Below are 14,587 nucleotides of genomic sequence, written 5' to 3' on the forward strand. Positions count from 1 at the left end.
CCCAATATTGAACTTGAAATTAATACCAAAACTAGAATCGCATTCAACTCAGTCAATTACGCTAAGTCCATTGAACTGAAAAAGATGGGTCAGATGATTTGTGTATTGGTGATAAGACCTGCTCTTGAGGGCATTTATAAATTTTTGGAATTGAAATCAAATCCGAATACAATTCAGTATTTCGATTATCTTTCAAACCGAGTGTCTATCAGTCTGCATTTCTGCATTTCGTTGACAAAATGTTTTTGCAAATTTTGGCACTCCTGGCGGCATCTGGATTTTTTATAATTTATTTACTCTATAAAGTGAATTTTTCCTATTGGCGAAAATATAAAAACGTAGCCTCTGTGCGCGGTCGGATATTTTGTGCAAATCCCAAGGACATTTTTCTATTCAAAACAAATTATGGATTTGCTTTGAAGGAGATATACGACGATCCAAAATTTCACAACGAATCGGTGGTGGGTGTTTATGGCCTCTATAAACCTAGTTTGTTGATACGTGATCCAGAACTCATCAAGGCCATACTTATTAAAGATTTTGATAAGTTTTGTAATCGTTATTCGAAGCCAGATCCCCATACCGAACCAATTGCTGCGAATAATATTTTCTTTGGTGACTATAAATTGTGGAAAGAAATGCGTTCGAAATTCTCGCCCATGTTTTCGGGAGGAAAACTTCGGGCCATGTATCCTCTTGTGATGGGTGTGGCTGAAAATATTGGCGATCACCTAATGAAGCAGGGTCATGTGTTCTCTATGGAAGTGAAGGGTTTATGTGCTCGTTACACCACCGATGTAATTGCCACCACCATTTTTGGTTTCTCTTCAAATTCCATAGAAAATCCTCAGGAGGAAATTTATATTCAAACCCGAAAAATCGCTACATTTGATTTGGGGAGAGCTGTGCGTATCGCTATTATATTTTTTGCCCCGAAAATGGTACGCTTGTTTGGTGTGAAGTTTTTTGAAAAGAACTGTATTGACTTCTTCAGAAACTCTTTGAGATATATTATCAAGGAGAGGGAAGAAAGTGGCCGCACTCGTAATGATTTCATCGATATTGTTATAAAACTAAAAGAGGAAATGAATGAAGATCCACGATCTTTTATGGAACTTATGCATTCCCAGGCCATCGTTTTTCTGGCAGCTGGCTATGAAACCTCCGCCACCACAATATCATTTGCTCTCTTCGAATTGGCCAGGCATCCGGAAATACAAGACAAACTACGCAAGGAAATTTTGCAAGCATTCAAGGGATCCAAAGGGAAGCTTTCTTATGAGGATTTTAATGCCATGGAATATTTGGATATGGTCGCCAATGAAACCCTGCGAATGTATCCGGTGATACCAATACTAGAACGGAAATATGGTAAAGCGGAGGGTAATTCTGCGCCCTATTCTCTGATGCCGTACTGCGATTATGCCATACCTGAGGGAATGCCGATTTATATATCCGTCTTTGGGCTACATTATGATGCCAAGGTAAAGCATGTTTATCCCAGTTGTGATTCTTAAAAAAAATTATTTTTTCTCTTCTTTCAGTATTGGCCCAACCCGAAGCAATTTCAACCGGATCGATTTTCGCCGGAAAATAAAGGTTTTATAAATCCCATGGCGTATTTACCATTTGGTAATGGCCCCCACAATTGTGTGGGCAGTCGTTTGGGTCAAATGCAAACCAAGTGTGGACTTATTCAGATCCTTAAGAACCATCGTGTTCGGGCATGTGATCGTACCACACAGCAACTTGATTTTGATCCCAAGGCCTTTGTTTTGCAGCTGAAGGGAGGCATGCACCTGGAATTTGTCAGAGATGATATGTGTGATAATATTTAAAAAAAATATGAAACAAAATTTGGAAATCTGAACATAAAATCTAAATAAATTCTTTTTAAAAAATTCCACGCCTTATAAAAAACCTTGAAAAAATATTCTTTAAAAAATCTAGGCATCTTGTAGGCCCTAAAAATATTTTTAAAAAATGCAAGCTTCTACTAGGCCTCAAAATATATTATTTAAATATAGCATAGAATACCTCTTCTATAGCATAGAAGACCTCTTCTATAGCATAGAAGACCTCTTCTATAGCATAGAAGACCTCTTCTATAGCATAGAAGACCTCTTCTATAGCATAGAAGACCTCTTCTATAGCATAGAAGACCTCTTCTATAGCATAGAAGACCTCTTCTATAGCATAGAAGACCTCTTCTATAGCATAGAAGACCTCTTCTATAGCATAGAAGACCTCTTCTATAGCATAGAAGACCTCTTCTATAGCATAGAAGACCTCTTCTATAGCATAGAAGACCTCTTCTATAGCATAGAAGACCTCTTCTATAGAAGACCTCTTCTATAGCATAGAAGACCTCTTCTATAGCATAGAAGACCTCTTCTATAGCATAGAAGACCTCTTCTATAGCATAGAAGACCTCTTCTATAGCATAGAAGACCTCTTCTATAGAAGACCTCTTCTATAGCATAGAAGACCTCTTCTATAGCATAGAAGACCTCTTCTATAGCATAGAAGACCTCTTCTATAGCATAGAAGACCTCTTCTATAGCATAGAAGACCTCTTCTATAGCATAGCAGACCTCTTCTATAGCATAGAAGACCTCTTCTATAGCATAGAAGACCTCTTCTATTGCATAGAAAACCTCTTCTGTAGCATGGAATACCTCTTCTATAGCATAGAAGACCTCTTTATTTATGTTGGTCCTTAATAACATGTTATTTAAAAATCCACCCCTCTTGCAGATCTTGAAATATATTCTTAAAAAAAAAACACACGCGCACACCTTAAAATAATTTATCTGTTTATATTTTCTATTTCATTTATCCTTGACAATTTCCAAATAAATTCCACCTTTGACTTGTAGCACAAGTGCCTTGGCTTCAAATTTCGGTTCCACTTTGGTCCTGCCACACACACGAACATAATGATCTCTCAAGATATACGCCAGGCCAGCTTTCACTTGTATCATACCCAAACGGGCACCAATACAATTGTGGGGACCATTACCAAAAGGCAAATGGACCATGGGATGTATATCCGTCCTACGTTCCACCGAAAATCGTTCTGGATCAAAGCGCTTGGGATTTGGCCAATACTAAAAAGGGATAAAATATTTAAAACTGATCGCCATAGAAAAAAATGATACCTCACCTTTGGATCATAGTGCAGGGCATAGGGTGATATAAATACGGGCATACCCTCGGATAGTGTAAAATCACAATAGGGTTTCAAAGAATACGGTAGCTTTCCTGGCGGTGTGGCATATTGCCTTTCCAGAACAGGTAACACCGGATATAACCTCAACGTTTCATAGATAACCATATCCATATAGGGCAGTTTGTTGTTGATACCTTCATACGAAATTTGCCCTTGACCTTCACGGAAGGCTTCCTTGATTTCCTCTCTCAATTTCCTTTGTAACTCCGGCTGTTTTGCCAACTCCAAAAGGGCATTTGACATGGTTGTCGATGAGGTTTCAAATCCACCAATCATAAAAATCCCCGCCTGGGCCATTAGGCACTCCATGAACCTCTCCATTTTCCACTCCCCCTTGAGCTCGGCTTCTTGCTTCAATTTTACAAAAATATCAATGAGATCATTACGTTGTTCCGCTCCGCTACGCGATTCTCTATCTCGAATAGCCTGGGTTATGGTGGCCCTTAAGAAGTGCTCCGTTTCTGCGTAGAGAATTTTAGAACCCATAATTCGTGTCAATCTTGAGGCAAACATTATAATAATAAAATCAAATGCCCTACGCCAGGTGAAATAGGCCAAACCCTTCACTTCTTTATGAAAATCTTCCAAGGGATTCTCCAACGAATTCGATTTGAAACCAAAAATAGTTGTGGCAATAACATCGGTGGTAAAGCGGGCACACAAATTTTTCATCTCGGCTTGGAATACATCCGGCTGGGAATCTAAAAATTTCCGCATATTTTCCCCCACTTGTTGGATCAGGGGATACATGTTTCGCAATTTCCCCGCGGTAAAGGTGGGACTTAATTTGCTACGCATTTCCTTCCACAGCGGATAGTCGGCAAAGAACATCATTTGTCCGCCCAGCGAATCGTGGTGATCATCGATTTTGGCAAAACGGTTACGGAAACAATCAAAATCCTTGATGAGCACCGATTTCACCAGATTCAAATTTCGTATCAGCAGACCGGGTTTATATAAACCATAAACCCCCACAACTGGTGCCGTGGCAAATTGTTCCTCATCATAGATCGTTTTCAGATGATAGGCAAAATTAGTTTTGAACGTTATAAAATCCACAAAATTTCCACTAAATATTCGACCTGGTACACTTGGTACATTTTTATAGCGTGCCCAGAAATTGAAATTTCGATAATAGCAAATACTTAATACGCAGAATATTATTGTTGACACGGTCAACAATGCGGTGAGCAGCATTCCGAACTTCCGAACAGCAAATGCAATGCGACAAATTGATAACGAATGACTGTGAGTTATTATCGGATTAAATAGTCAATTTGGCTGGAAATATTTTCGATGTGTCATATGAGGGTCGTTTAAACAGGTGGTAATTACGTGATAATACACTAATGGGTCATGGGGGTCAGAAACGTGGATTAAAACTATATAAAAAATAAATTTCCAAATATTATCAACAAGCATGGATTTAAAAAAAATCTTCAAGGAGTATCAATTTTTATACCCTTCACCACATTGCGGTACAGGGTCTTTGAGTATATGTTTGTAACAGGCAAAAGGAAACGAGATAGACCCATAGTTTCTTTTGAGAATATGCATAGAATCACTTTCTGAGTCGATTTATGCATGCCCGTCCGTCCGTCTGTTGGTGTTAAATTGTAAACAATGTACAGGTCGCATTTATAATCCGATTTAGATGAAATTTGGCACAGGTGAATTGTTTGGCCCAAGGACGAACCCTATTGATATTGGGAAAATCGGTTCAGATTTAGACATAGCTCCCATATATATTTTCGTCCGATTTAAGGTAAATGGTGCACCAAAGTCCAAATATATATCATTCGATTTGCACGAAATTTGATATAGCGTAATGAATTAGGTCTAGAATGATGTGTGTTAAGTTTCGCGAAAATCGGTTCAGATTTATATATAGCTCCCATATATATTTTCGTTCTATTTAAGGTAAATGGTGTTCCAAAGTCACTAAATATGTTTCGATTTGCACGAAGTTTGGCATAGCGTACTGAGTAAAGTCTAGAATGATGTGTGTTAAGTTTCGTGAAAATCGGTTCAGATTTAGATATAAATCCCATATATATATTTTCGTCCGATTTAATGTAAATGGTGCACCAAAGTCCCTATATATGTTTCGATTTGCACGAAATTTGGCATAGCGTACTGAGTAAAATCTAGAATGATGTGTTTTAAGTTTCGTGAAAATTGGTTCAGATTTAGATATAGCTCCCATATATATTTTCGTCCGATTTAATGTAAATGGTGCACCAAAGTCCCTATTTATGTTTCCATTTGCACGAAATTTGGCGTAGTGTAGTGAATTGAGCCTGTAGTGATGTGTGCCAAGTTTCCTAAAAATCGGTTCAGATTTAAATATAGCTCCCATATATAGTTTCGTCCGATTTTAGGTAAATGGTACACCAAAGTCCCTATATATCATTCGATTTGCACGAAATTTGATATAGCGTAATTAATTAGGTCTAGAATGATGTGTGTTAAGTTTCGCGAAAATCGGTTCAGATTTAGATATAACTCCCATATATAGTTTCGTCCGATTTTAGGTAAATGGTACACCAAAGTCGCTATATATGTTTCGATTTGCACGAAATATGGCATACGTGCTGAATTGAGCCTATTTTCGTGCAAAACGGTCCAGATTTAGATATAGCTCCCATATATAGTATTTTCCGATTTTTTGTAAATGGTGCACCAAAGTCCCTTCACATCTTTCGATTTGCACGAAATTTGGCATAGAGTTCTGAATTAGTTCCAGAATGATATGTGCTAAGTTTTGAGAAAATCTGTTCAGATTTAGATATAGGCCCCACATATATAGTTTTGTCCGATTTTTTGTAAATGATGCACCAAAGTCCCTATATATCTTTTGATATTCGCGAAATTTTGCATGGTTTACTCAATTGAGTCTAAAATGATGTTTGCTAAATTTCGAGATAATCGGGTCAGATTTACATATATCACCCATATATATTTTCGCCCGATTTAAGGTAAATGGGGCTCCAAAGTCCCTATACATCTTTCGATTTGCACGAAATGTGGCATAGGGTTCTGAATTAGTTCCAGAATGATGTGTGCTAAGTTTCGTGAAAATCGGTTCAGATTTATTCAGAGTTTCGTACCTTTGAGATGGAAATCTGTCCCTACCATAGTTCGTGTGTTAAGTTCCTAGAAAATCGGGTTAGATTTAGATTAAAGTTCGTTCAATTTCATGTCTATGTTCCTTCGAGAAGTCGACGTCTGTTAGGATACATATATAGAATATACTATAAGTGGTGAAGCATATCATATAGTCGGCCCAGTCCGACTTTACTACTTTCCTTACTGGTTTAAACATATTTTTTCAAGGATTTTTAAAAATATGTTTTCAAAAGTCCACAATAGACGGGACTTTTTTTTAAATATTTTATTTTTCAAAAGTCCCCAATAGACCTAGATTTTTTTAAAAAATATTTTTTTAGAAGTCCACAATAGGCGTTTTTTAATACTTTTTTCCAAAGTCCACAATAGGCGTGATTTTTGCACACTGGGGTAACGTCGCCAACAACAATATATTTGAATTAAAAATCTATTAAAAAATAACTGATTCAAGCGAAACTGACAGTCTCAACAAATTATAGAGTGGGTTAGACGATGCATGAATTTCAATGAACCACAAAAGGTATCAATATGAAGTTGAGCTACACCGAATAATCTAGACACTCCATTTAACAGAAAAAAAACAAATTTTATTTTCAGTGAAAATAATGGATCCTATAGTTCTGCAATGGTGACGATGTCAGACCCTCAATAATACTGGTCATGTTTATGTGGAAGTGCTGGCGTACTGCGTTCAGGTTTTGGAAGTTCATATATATGTTTTAGACTACAGGAGACGAATCGGGCTGCATATTTCAATGTGTTCCTCTTGTGATATTCGTGGTAATATAATGTTGGACCATTTAGTTCGAAAATCATTTGTCGCGGAATCGATTAATATTGACAGGTACGTTTAAAATATTAGGTCTAATATACGACTCTTAAGACTCTATTATATTGTCATACTAAAAAGTTACAAAGGTTTTGATGAAGCCAATTTTCATACAGTTTGTATCCATATATAGGGAATACCACGAAAAGGTCAATGTGACGCAGAATTATCTTTCGACGATGGGGAAAAAAACATTTCATAATTTTATTTTAATTATCCCATCTTGCGAACAATAAAATAAATTAATGACAAATGAAATGTATTATTGTATGTAATTTATTATCGACGGCGTCACAATAAGAATAATTTATTATAAAAACCAGTAAGGAAAGTAGTAAAGTCGGACGGGGCCGACTTTATGATACCCTTCACCACTTTGAGTATATTCAACAGATGAATCCTAACAGACGTCGCATTTTTAACGGATCAGTAAAATGAATTTGGAACCATAAACACGTCATTCTGCAACCGATACTAAACTGTTCATTTGGTCAGATATAGAAGCTATATCTAAATCAGAACCGATTTCAGGAAACTTAGCACACATCTAGACCCAATTCATTACGCTGAGCCAAATTTAGTGCAAATCGAGAGATATATAGGGACTTTTGTGCACACTTTACCTTAAATCGGACGAAAATATATATAAGATATATAACTAAATCTGAACCGATTTTCAGGAAACTTAACACACATCATTCTAGAGATAATTCATTACGCTGTGCCAAATTTCGTGCAAATCGAAAGATATATAGGGACTTTGGTGCACAATTTACATTTAATCGGACGAAAATATATATGGGAGCTATATATAAATCTGAACCAATTTTCAGAAAACTTAACACACATCATTCTAGGCCAAATTTGTTACGCTGTGCCAAATTTCGTGCTTAAATCGCATATGCATATTCTCAAAAGTGTGTATGTCGTTTCCTTTTGCCTGTTACAAACATATGCATAAGACATAATACCCTGTACCACAGTGTGGTGAAGGGTATAAAAAAAATTTGGTTCAAGAACCTCAAAATACGAAAATTGAGGGGTACCCTTATATATGGGATACCAGAAAAAATTGACCAATATTTATAATTTATAGTGGAGAGATTTGCTACCTAATAAGAACTCGACTAACTAAATTACAGTCAATTCGGTCGAAAAATACGATCAGAACCCCCAAAATACCAAAAATTTGGGGGTACCGTTATATGGGGACTACCATAAAAACTGGACCTATTTTTATAATGTTTAGTGGAGTAATTTGGTACCCAATAAGAACCCAATGTACAAAATTTCAGAGAATTCCGTTATAAAACGTGCCCAAGAACCCGAAAATACCGAAAATTGGGGGTACCCTTATATGGGGGCTCTCCGAAAAAATGGACCTTTATTTATAATTTTTGATAGGGAGATTTGCTACCCAATAAGAACTCAAAGTACCAAATTTCAGCGAATTCAATTAAAAAACGCGCTCAAGAACCTCAAAATACCGAAATTTTGGGGGTACCCTTTTATTGGAGCTATCCGAAAAAATTGACCTATATTTATAATTTTTGGTAGGGAGATTTGCTTCCCAATAAGAACCCAAAGTACCAAATTTCAGCGAATTCAATTAAAAAACGCGCTCAAGAACCTCAAAATACCGAAAATTTGGGGGTACCCTTTTATGGGAGCTATGCCTATACGTCGACCGATTTTCTCCAATTTCAATAGGGTTCGTCCTTGGGCCAATTAAGTAATCTGTGCCAAATTTCATCCAAATCGGATCATAAATGCGACCTGTACTTTGTTCACAAAAATACATGGACGGACAGACGGACAGACGGACGGACGGACGGACGGACAGACGGACATGCGTAAATCGACTCAGAATGTGATTCTATGCATATTCTCAAAAGGAACCATGGGTCTATCTCGATTATTTTTGCCTGTTACAAACATATGCACAAAGTCATAATACCCTGTACCACAGTGTGGTGAAGGGTATAAAAACAAACAAATATATTTATAGACAAAAATTACACATTGGAATATAAAACAGTTGTGAGAACGGAGACATATTCAAAAACAAATATTTAGCTTGTTCGATACACAAAACAGTGGACCGATATGATTTTTATATTTCGCAAACGAATTTATTTTTCGCCATCCTTTACAATTTCCAAATACATTCCACCTTTAACCTGCAATACAAATGATCTGGCTTCGAATTCCGGTTCCACAACCGTCTGGTCACATATCCGAACATAATGATTCTTCAGCAGATGTACCAATCCACATTTCAATTGCAGCATTGCCAATCGAGCGCCAATGCAATTATGAGGTCCAGCACCAAAGGGTAAATAGGTCATGGAATTCAGCAGTGTTACTTTATTTTCAGGTACAAAACGTTCCGGATTGAATTTGTGAGGTTCAGGCCAGTACTAAACAATAGGGATAAGTGAAATTATTTTAATTAAAAATCCTAACAGACGTCGCATTATTAACGGACCAGTAAAATTCGAATTAAATTGGATCCATAAACATTTCATTCTGCAACCGATACTAAATTTTTCATATGATCAGATATAGAAGCTATATCTAAATCTGAACAGATTTCAGGAAACTTAACACACATCAGTCTGGACCTAATTCATTACGTTGTGTCATATTTCGTGCAAACCGAAAGATATTAAGGGAGTTTGGTACACCATTTAACTTAAATCGGACGAAAATATATATGGGAGCTATATCTAAATCTGAACCGATTTTCACGAAACTTAACACACATCATTCTAGACCTAATTCATTACCCTGTGCCAAATTTCGTGCAAATCAAAAGATATATAGGGACTTTGGTGGACCATTTGCATTAAATCGGACGAAAATATATATGGGAGCTATATCCAAATCTGAACCGATTTTCACGAAACTTAACACACATCATTCTAGACCTAATTCATTACGCTGTGCCAAATTTCGTGCAAATCAAAAGATATATAGGGACTTTGGTGCACCATTTACATTAAATCGGACGAAAATATATATGAGAGCTATATCAAAATCTGAACCGATTTTCAGGAAACTTAACACACATCATTCTAGGCCTAATTCGTTACGCTGTGCCAAATATGCAAATAGAAAGATATATAGGGACCTTGGTGCACCACTTACATTAAATCGGACGAAAATATATATGGGAGCTATATCTAAATCTGAACCGATTTTTCCCAATTTCAATAGGGTTTGTACTTGGGCCAAATAAGTGACCTATGGCAAATTTCATCCAAATGGGATCATAAATGCGACCTGTACTTTGTTCACAAAAATACATAGACAGACGGACATGTGTAAATCGACTCAGAAAGTGATTCTATGCATATTCTCAAAAATGTTAAAATCCACGCCTTTTAGAGAACCTGAAAAAAATATTTTTTTCAAAAATCTACGCTCCTTAATAAACCTAAAATTATTTTCTTAAAAAACCTCGCTCTTTAAAGAAACTACATTTTTTTTTAAATCGATGCCTCATTTGGACCTCGAAAAAAATTAACTCACCTTAGGATCATAGTGCAGACCATAGGTACATATAAACATTGTCATTCCATCGGGTAGAACAAAATCCGAATAGGGTTTCAGTGAGTACCCCTCCCTCGCCCCCATTCCTTTATTATATCTTCTCTGAAGTATTGGTAATACCGGATACAACCTTAAGGTCTCACACACAACCATATCAAGATATTGTAATTTACTGAGATTTTCATAGGACACACTTGTACCCTTCTCCGCCTCAAATGCCTCCTTAATCTCCTTTTTCAGACGCCTTTGAATTTCCGGTTGCTTGGCCAATTCCAAAAGGGCATTTGACATGGAGGTGGCTGTGGTATCAAAACCAGCCGATATCGATATGCCCACCTGGGCCAATAGACAATCCATAAATTGTGACATATCTCGACCACTTTCCTTGGCGTCATCCGTCAACTTTACAAGGATATCAATTAAATCGTTGCGTGTCTCTTCACTCAATTTCCTCTCCTCAACAGCCTGGACAATTGAGGTCCGTAGAAAATGTTCCGTTTCTTCGTGTAAAAGCTTTGAGCGGAAAAATCTTGCCAGACTTGGTACAAAAAAGGCGATGATAAAATTAAAGGCTCTTCTTCCCGAGAACTCTGTTAATTTTCGAATTATATTTCGCAACTCCTCTGAAGGATTTTCCATGGAATTCGATTGGAATCCCAGCAGCACCGTGGCGATTATATCAATTGTGTAGCTGGCACAAAATTCCTTCATGTCACAACGCATCACCGTCGATTGCTTCTCCAGATACCGTTCCATATTTTGGGCCACATGTTGTATTAGACCATACATCGTCTTCAATTTGGCACTGGTAAATAGTGGACTTAATTTTGTCCGCATCTCCCTCCATGTCGCATATGAGGTCATAAACATTGCTTGACCACCAATTGGATCGTAGTCCACATCTTGTTCGGCAAAACGATCATGGAAACTATCGAAATGCTTCACCAAAATTGATTTAATTATTTGCGGATCCTTTACCATCAGAGCAGGTTCGTGCAGACCGTAAATACCCACCAAGGGTTCATTGCCAAATTTTGGATCATCATAGATTGTCTTTAGGTAATAACCAAAATTGGTCTTAAAACGTAATGTATCGACCAGGCAGCCACTAAAAATTCGTCCTTCTACGCTGGGTATTGTTTTGTGACGATTCCAATATGAAAATTGCCGCCGATACCACATGTAGATGGGTAGCAAAATTGTTGCGAGAATTAATATAAGTTGTAACATTTTTTTTACCAAATTATTTGTTCCGATCCGATTTGCGAATGTTGGCGTTCTCAGATGCAATTAATTAACTGTGCGGAGAATTTAAAATTTTGATTATAATAAATTTCCTAAATTAAAAGTCATTCTATAAGAGAAGGTATTTTCTTTGTTGTTTATATTAATTGCTTACCAAATGATCCCAACAGACCTCAATGGTTCATTAGCAAAATTCTTATCGGTATTTCAAATTGAAGCCTAATGCTTACGTACAGTGTGGTACAAAATTAAGCAACAATGGCAATCCACGCCTTGTGTGGGACCTTGAAAAAATATTCTTTAACAATCCACGCCTTGTGTGGGACCTTGAAAAAATATTCTTTAACAATCCACGCCTTGTGTGGGACCTTGAAAAAATATTCTTTAACAATCCACGCCTTGTGTGGGACCTTGAAAAAATATTCTTTAACAATCCACGCCTTGTGTGGGACCTTGAAAAAATATTCTTTAACAATCCACGCCTTGTGTGGGACCTTGAAAAAATATTCTTTATAAATCCACGCCTTGTGTGGGACCTTGAAAAAATATTCTTTATAAATCCACGCCTTGTGTGGGACCTTGAAAAAGTATTCTTTAACAATCCACGCCTTGTGTGGGACCTTGGAAAATTATTCTTTAAAAATCAACGCCTTGTGTGGGACCTTAAGAAATTATTCCTTAAAAAATCCACGCCTTTTGTGAGACCTTAAGAAATTATTCCTTTAAAAATCCACGCCTCTTATGACAACGTCTTTTATGGGACCATGAAATGGATATCCCTATATTATATTACCGAATATAGTTTGTTCTCATGTACTGCCATCCTTAGAGGATTATTATTGCAACTTAAAAGTATGTTTGTTAACTATTCGACTTCCCAAGGCGGAACATCCATACATGTCATCTACAATATTGACTCGTACTAAATGCATATACAAATAGTTTTGTATGTGTTATCGGTTTATTCCATGTAAGAAATTTCGAAGGTAAATTGCACTCAAGAAAAAAAAAAACTATCCAAGAGGGAATTTTAAGGATATTTTGTCCATATGCAAGGCTATGGACTAAATATCATAAAAAATCTAGGACTTACATAGAGCTTGGAAAATATTTCTAACAAATCGACACCTCGTAAACAGGTTGGAACATAATATGTGATCCCCTCATACATTTTGTGAGTGTATACTCAATCCTCCTCAGTCCCTTCTCAGCTAAGTTGCATTGCAATGCACAAATCCAATTTTCTTGATAAATACTCAAACGACAATACTCAGATACCAATAACAGGGCAACTTGAAATCCAATTCAATTTTCAATAACAAATATTAACACGTTTACAAATAACAAATAAGGATTGAGAATGTGTGTGGTTATGTGCTAAGCTGCCTTATTATCTTAACAATAGTCAGCGAAAAGTGCACTTCTTCTTAACCACAAATATCAGCATAAAGGAATTTTTAAGGCAACACATTCACGCTTAAAATTAGATAAAATTGCAATGTGTTGCCTGCTGCCATAATACGAATTTTCCGATTTGCCTCGAGACAAACAAAAAAATCGTTTATATTGAAATTCATTCAATTGTTGAAATTTTTATTTCATTTTTTTCACCGTCTGCTCAAATTTTTTGCGAACTTTTCCAACACTATGTAAATCACACGATGAATGTAGATTTCACACTTTTTATGCTTCACCAATACCAACACCACCACAAAATAAAAAAAAAATAAAACATTTACATATTTTTTTTCGGAGGGTATCTTCTGTTATTGGCTTTGATGGTGGGGAGGCTTGAACATGTTTTATTATGCATCGCTGTATTACACCCTCTGCCGACGAATTAAATATTTTATTGTTGGATTTTATTTTCGGTGAATACAATGTCCATATATAAATATAAATATACATACACATATTTACATATTTTTTTTTTATTTTTAGCGTTATATTAAAAGTTATTGATAATTGAGAACTAATTGATGATTGATGGATTTTCGAAGAGAAATAAACAGAATATAAAAATAATAACCAAAAAATCTTTAAAAGTAACCACGCCTTGTGGAGGCCTTGGCCACACATGTTTGGGACCAAGAGAAAAAAATCCAGCCTCTGTTGGACCTCCAAAAATATTTTCCACACCACTCTATCCACCCCTTTTTTGAACCTTAAAAATTCCGCTTAATGAATCCTAGTTTTCCCTCTTCTTGGTTTCTATGGTGTTCTCATTTTTTTGTCTATTGTCCGACCACTTTTTATGAAGTACCCTCTTAACGTGCAGACTAACATCCAAAATACACAGAACTTTCTTCGTATACAATGTCGTTGTTTTTTACCTCCACCCTAAAAGGTCCGAATGTGAACCGTTATAATTGCACTGTTGCATGTCCAACTCAGGCATTATAAGCCTGAGGGTTTCTTTTCAGTTTTTCCTTTTTTCTACGGCTGTCTGTTTGGTTTTCATGGGGACAATGTCAACAAGCACTTCATTCTTATTTGGTGTCGTATACACACATACATACACATAATATGTACACCAGACATGTTGGTGTAAGAGAATGTTAAAGAGCTGGTGTAAAAAAATGCATTAAAATCGGTCG

General features: G+C 36.5%; 2 protein-coding genes across 2 annotated transcripts; one reads left to right on the forward strand and one right to left on the reverse strand.

The window, feature by feature from the left end:
• Positions 1-422: 422 nt before the first annotated feature.
• On the forward strand, positions 423-1,838 carry LOC133327240 (cytochrome P450 6g1-like; the record flags this gene model as incomplete). Its single annotated transcript, XM_061535800.1, has 2 exons — positions 423-1,484; positions 1,545-1,838. Coding segments are annotated over 2 exons (1,356 nt in total), but the record flags the coding sequence as incomplete, so codon positions are not given.
• Positions 1,839-2,831: 993 nt separating this feature from the next.
• Positions 2,832-11,975, reverse strand: LOC133327243 (cytochrome P450 6g1-like). The gene is made up of 4 exons (XM_061535803.1): positions 10,725-11,975; positions 9,357-9,610; positions 3,167-4,376; positions 2,832-3,110 (listed from the first exon to the last, which is right to left on the reverse strand). The coding sequence occupies exons 1-4, from the start codon at positions 11,973-11,975 to the stop codon at positions 2,832-2,834; spliced, it is 2,994 nt and encodes a 997-aa protein (XP_061391787.1).
• Positions 11,976-14,587: the final 2,612 nt, after the last annotated feature.

This window comes from Musca vetustissima, unplaced genomic scaffold, assembly GCF_032173495.1.
Source record: "Musca vetustissima isolate MV318-11 ecotype Yass unplaced genomic scaffold, APGP_CSIRO_Mvet_v1 utg73050, whole genome shotgun sequence".
NCBI lineage: Eukaryota > Metazoa > Arthropoda > Insecta > Diptera > Muscidae > Musca > Musca vetustissima.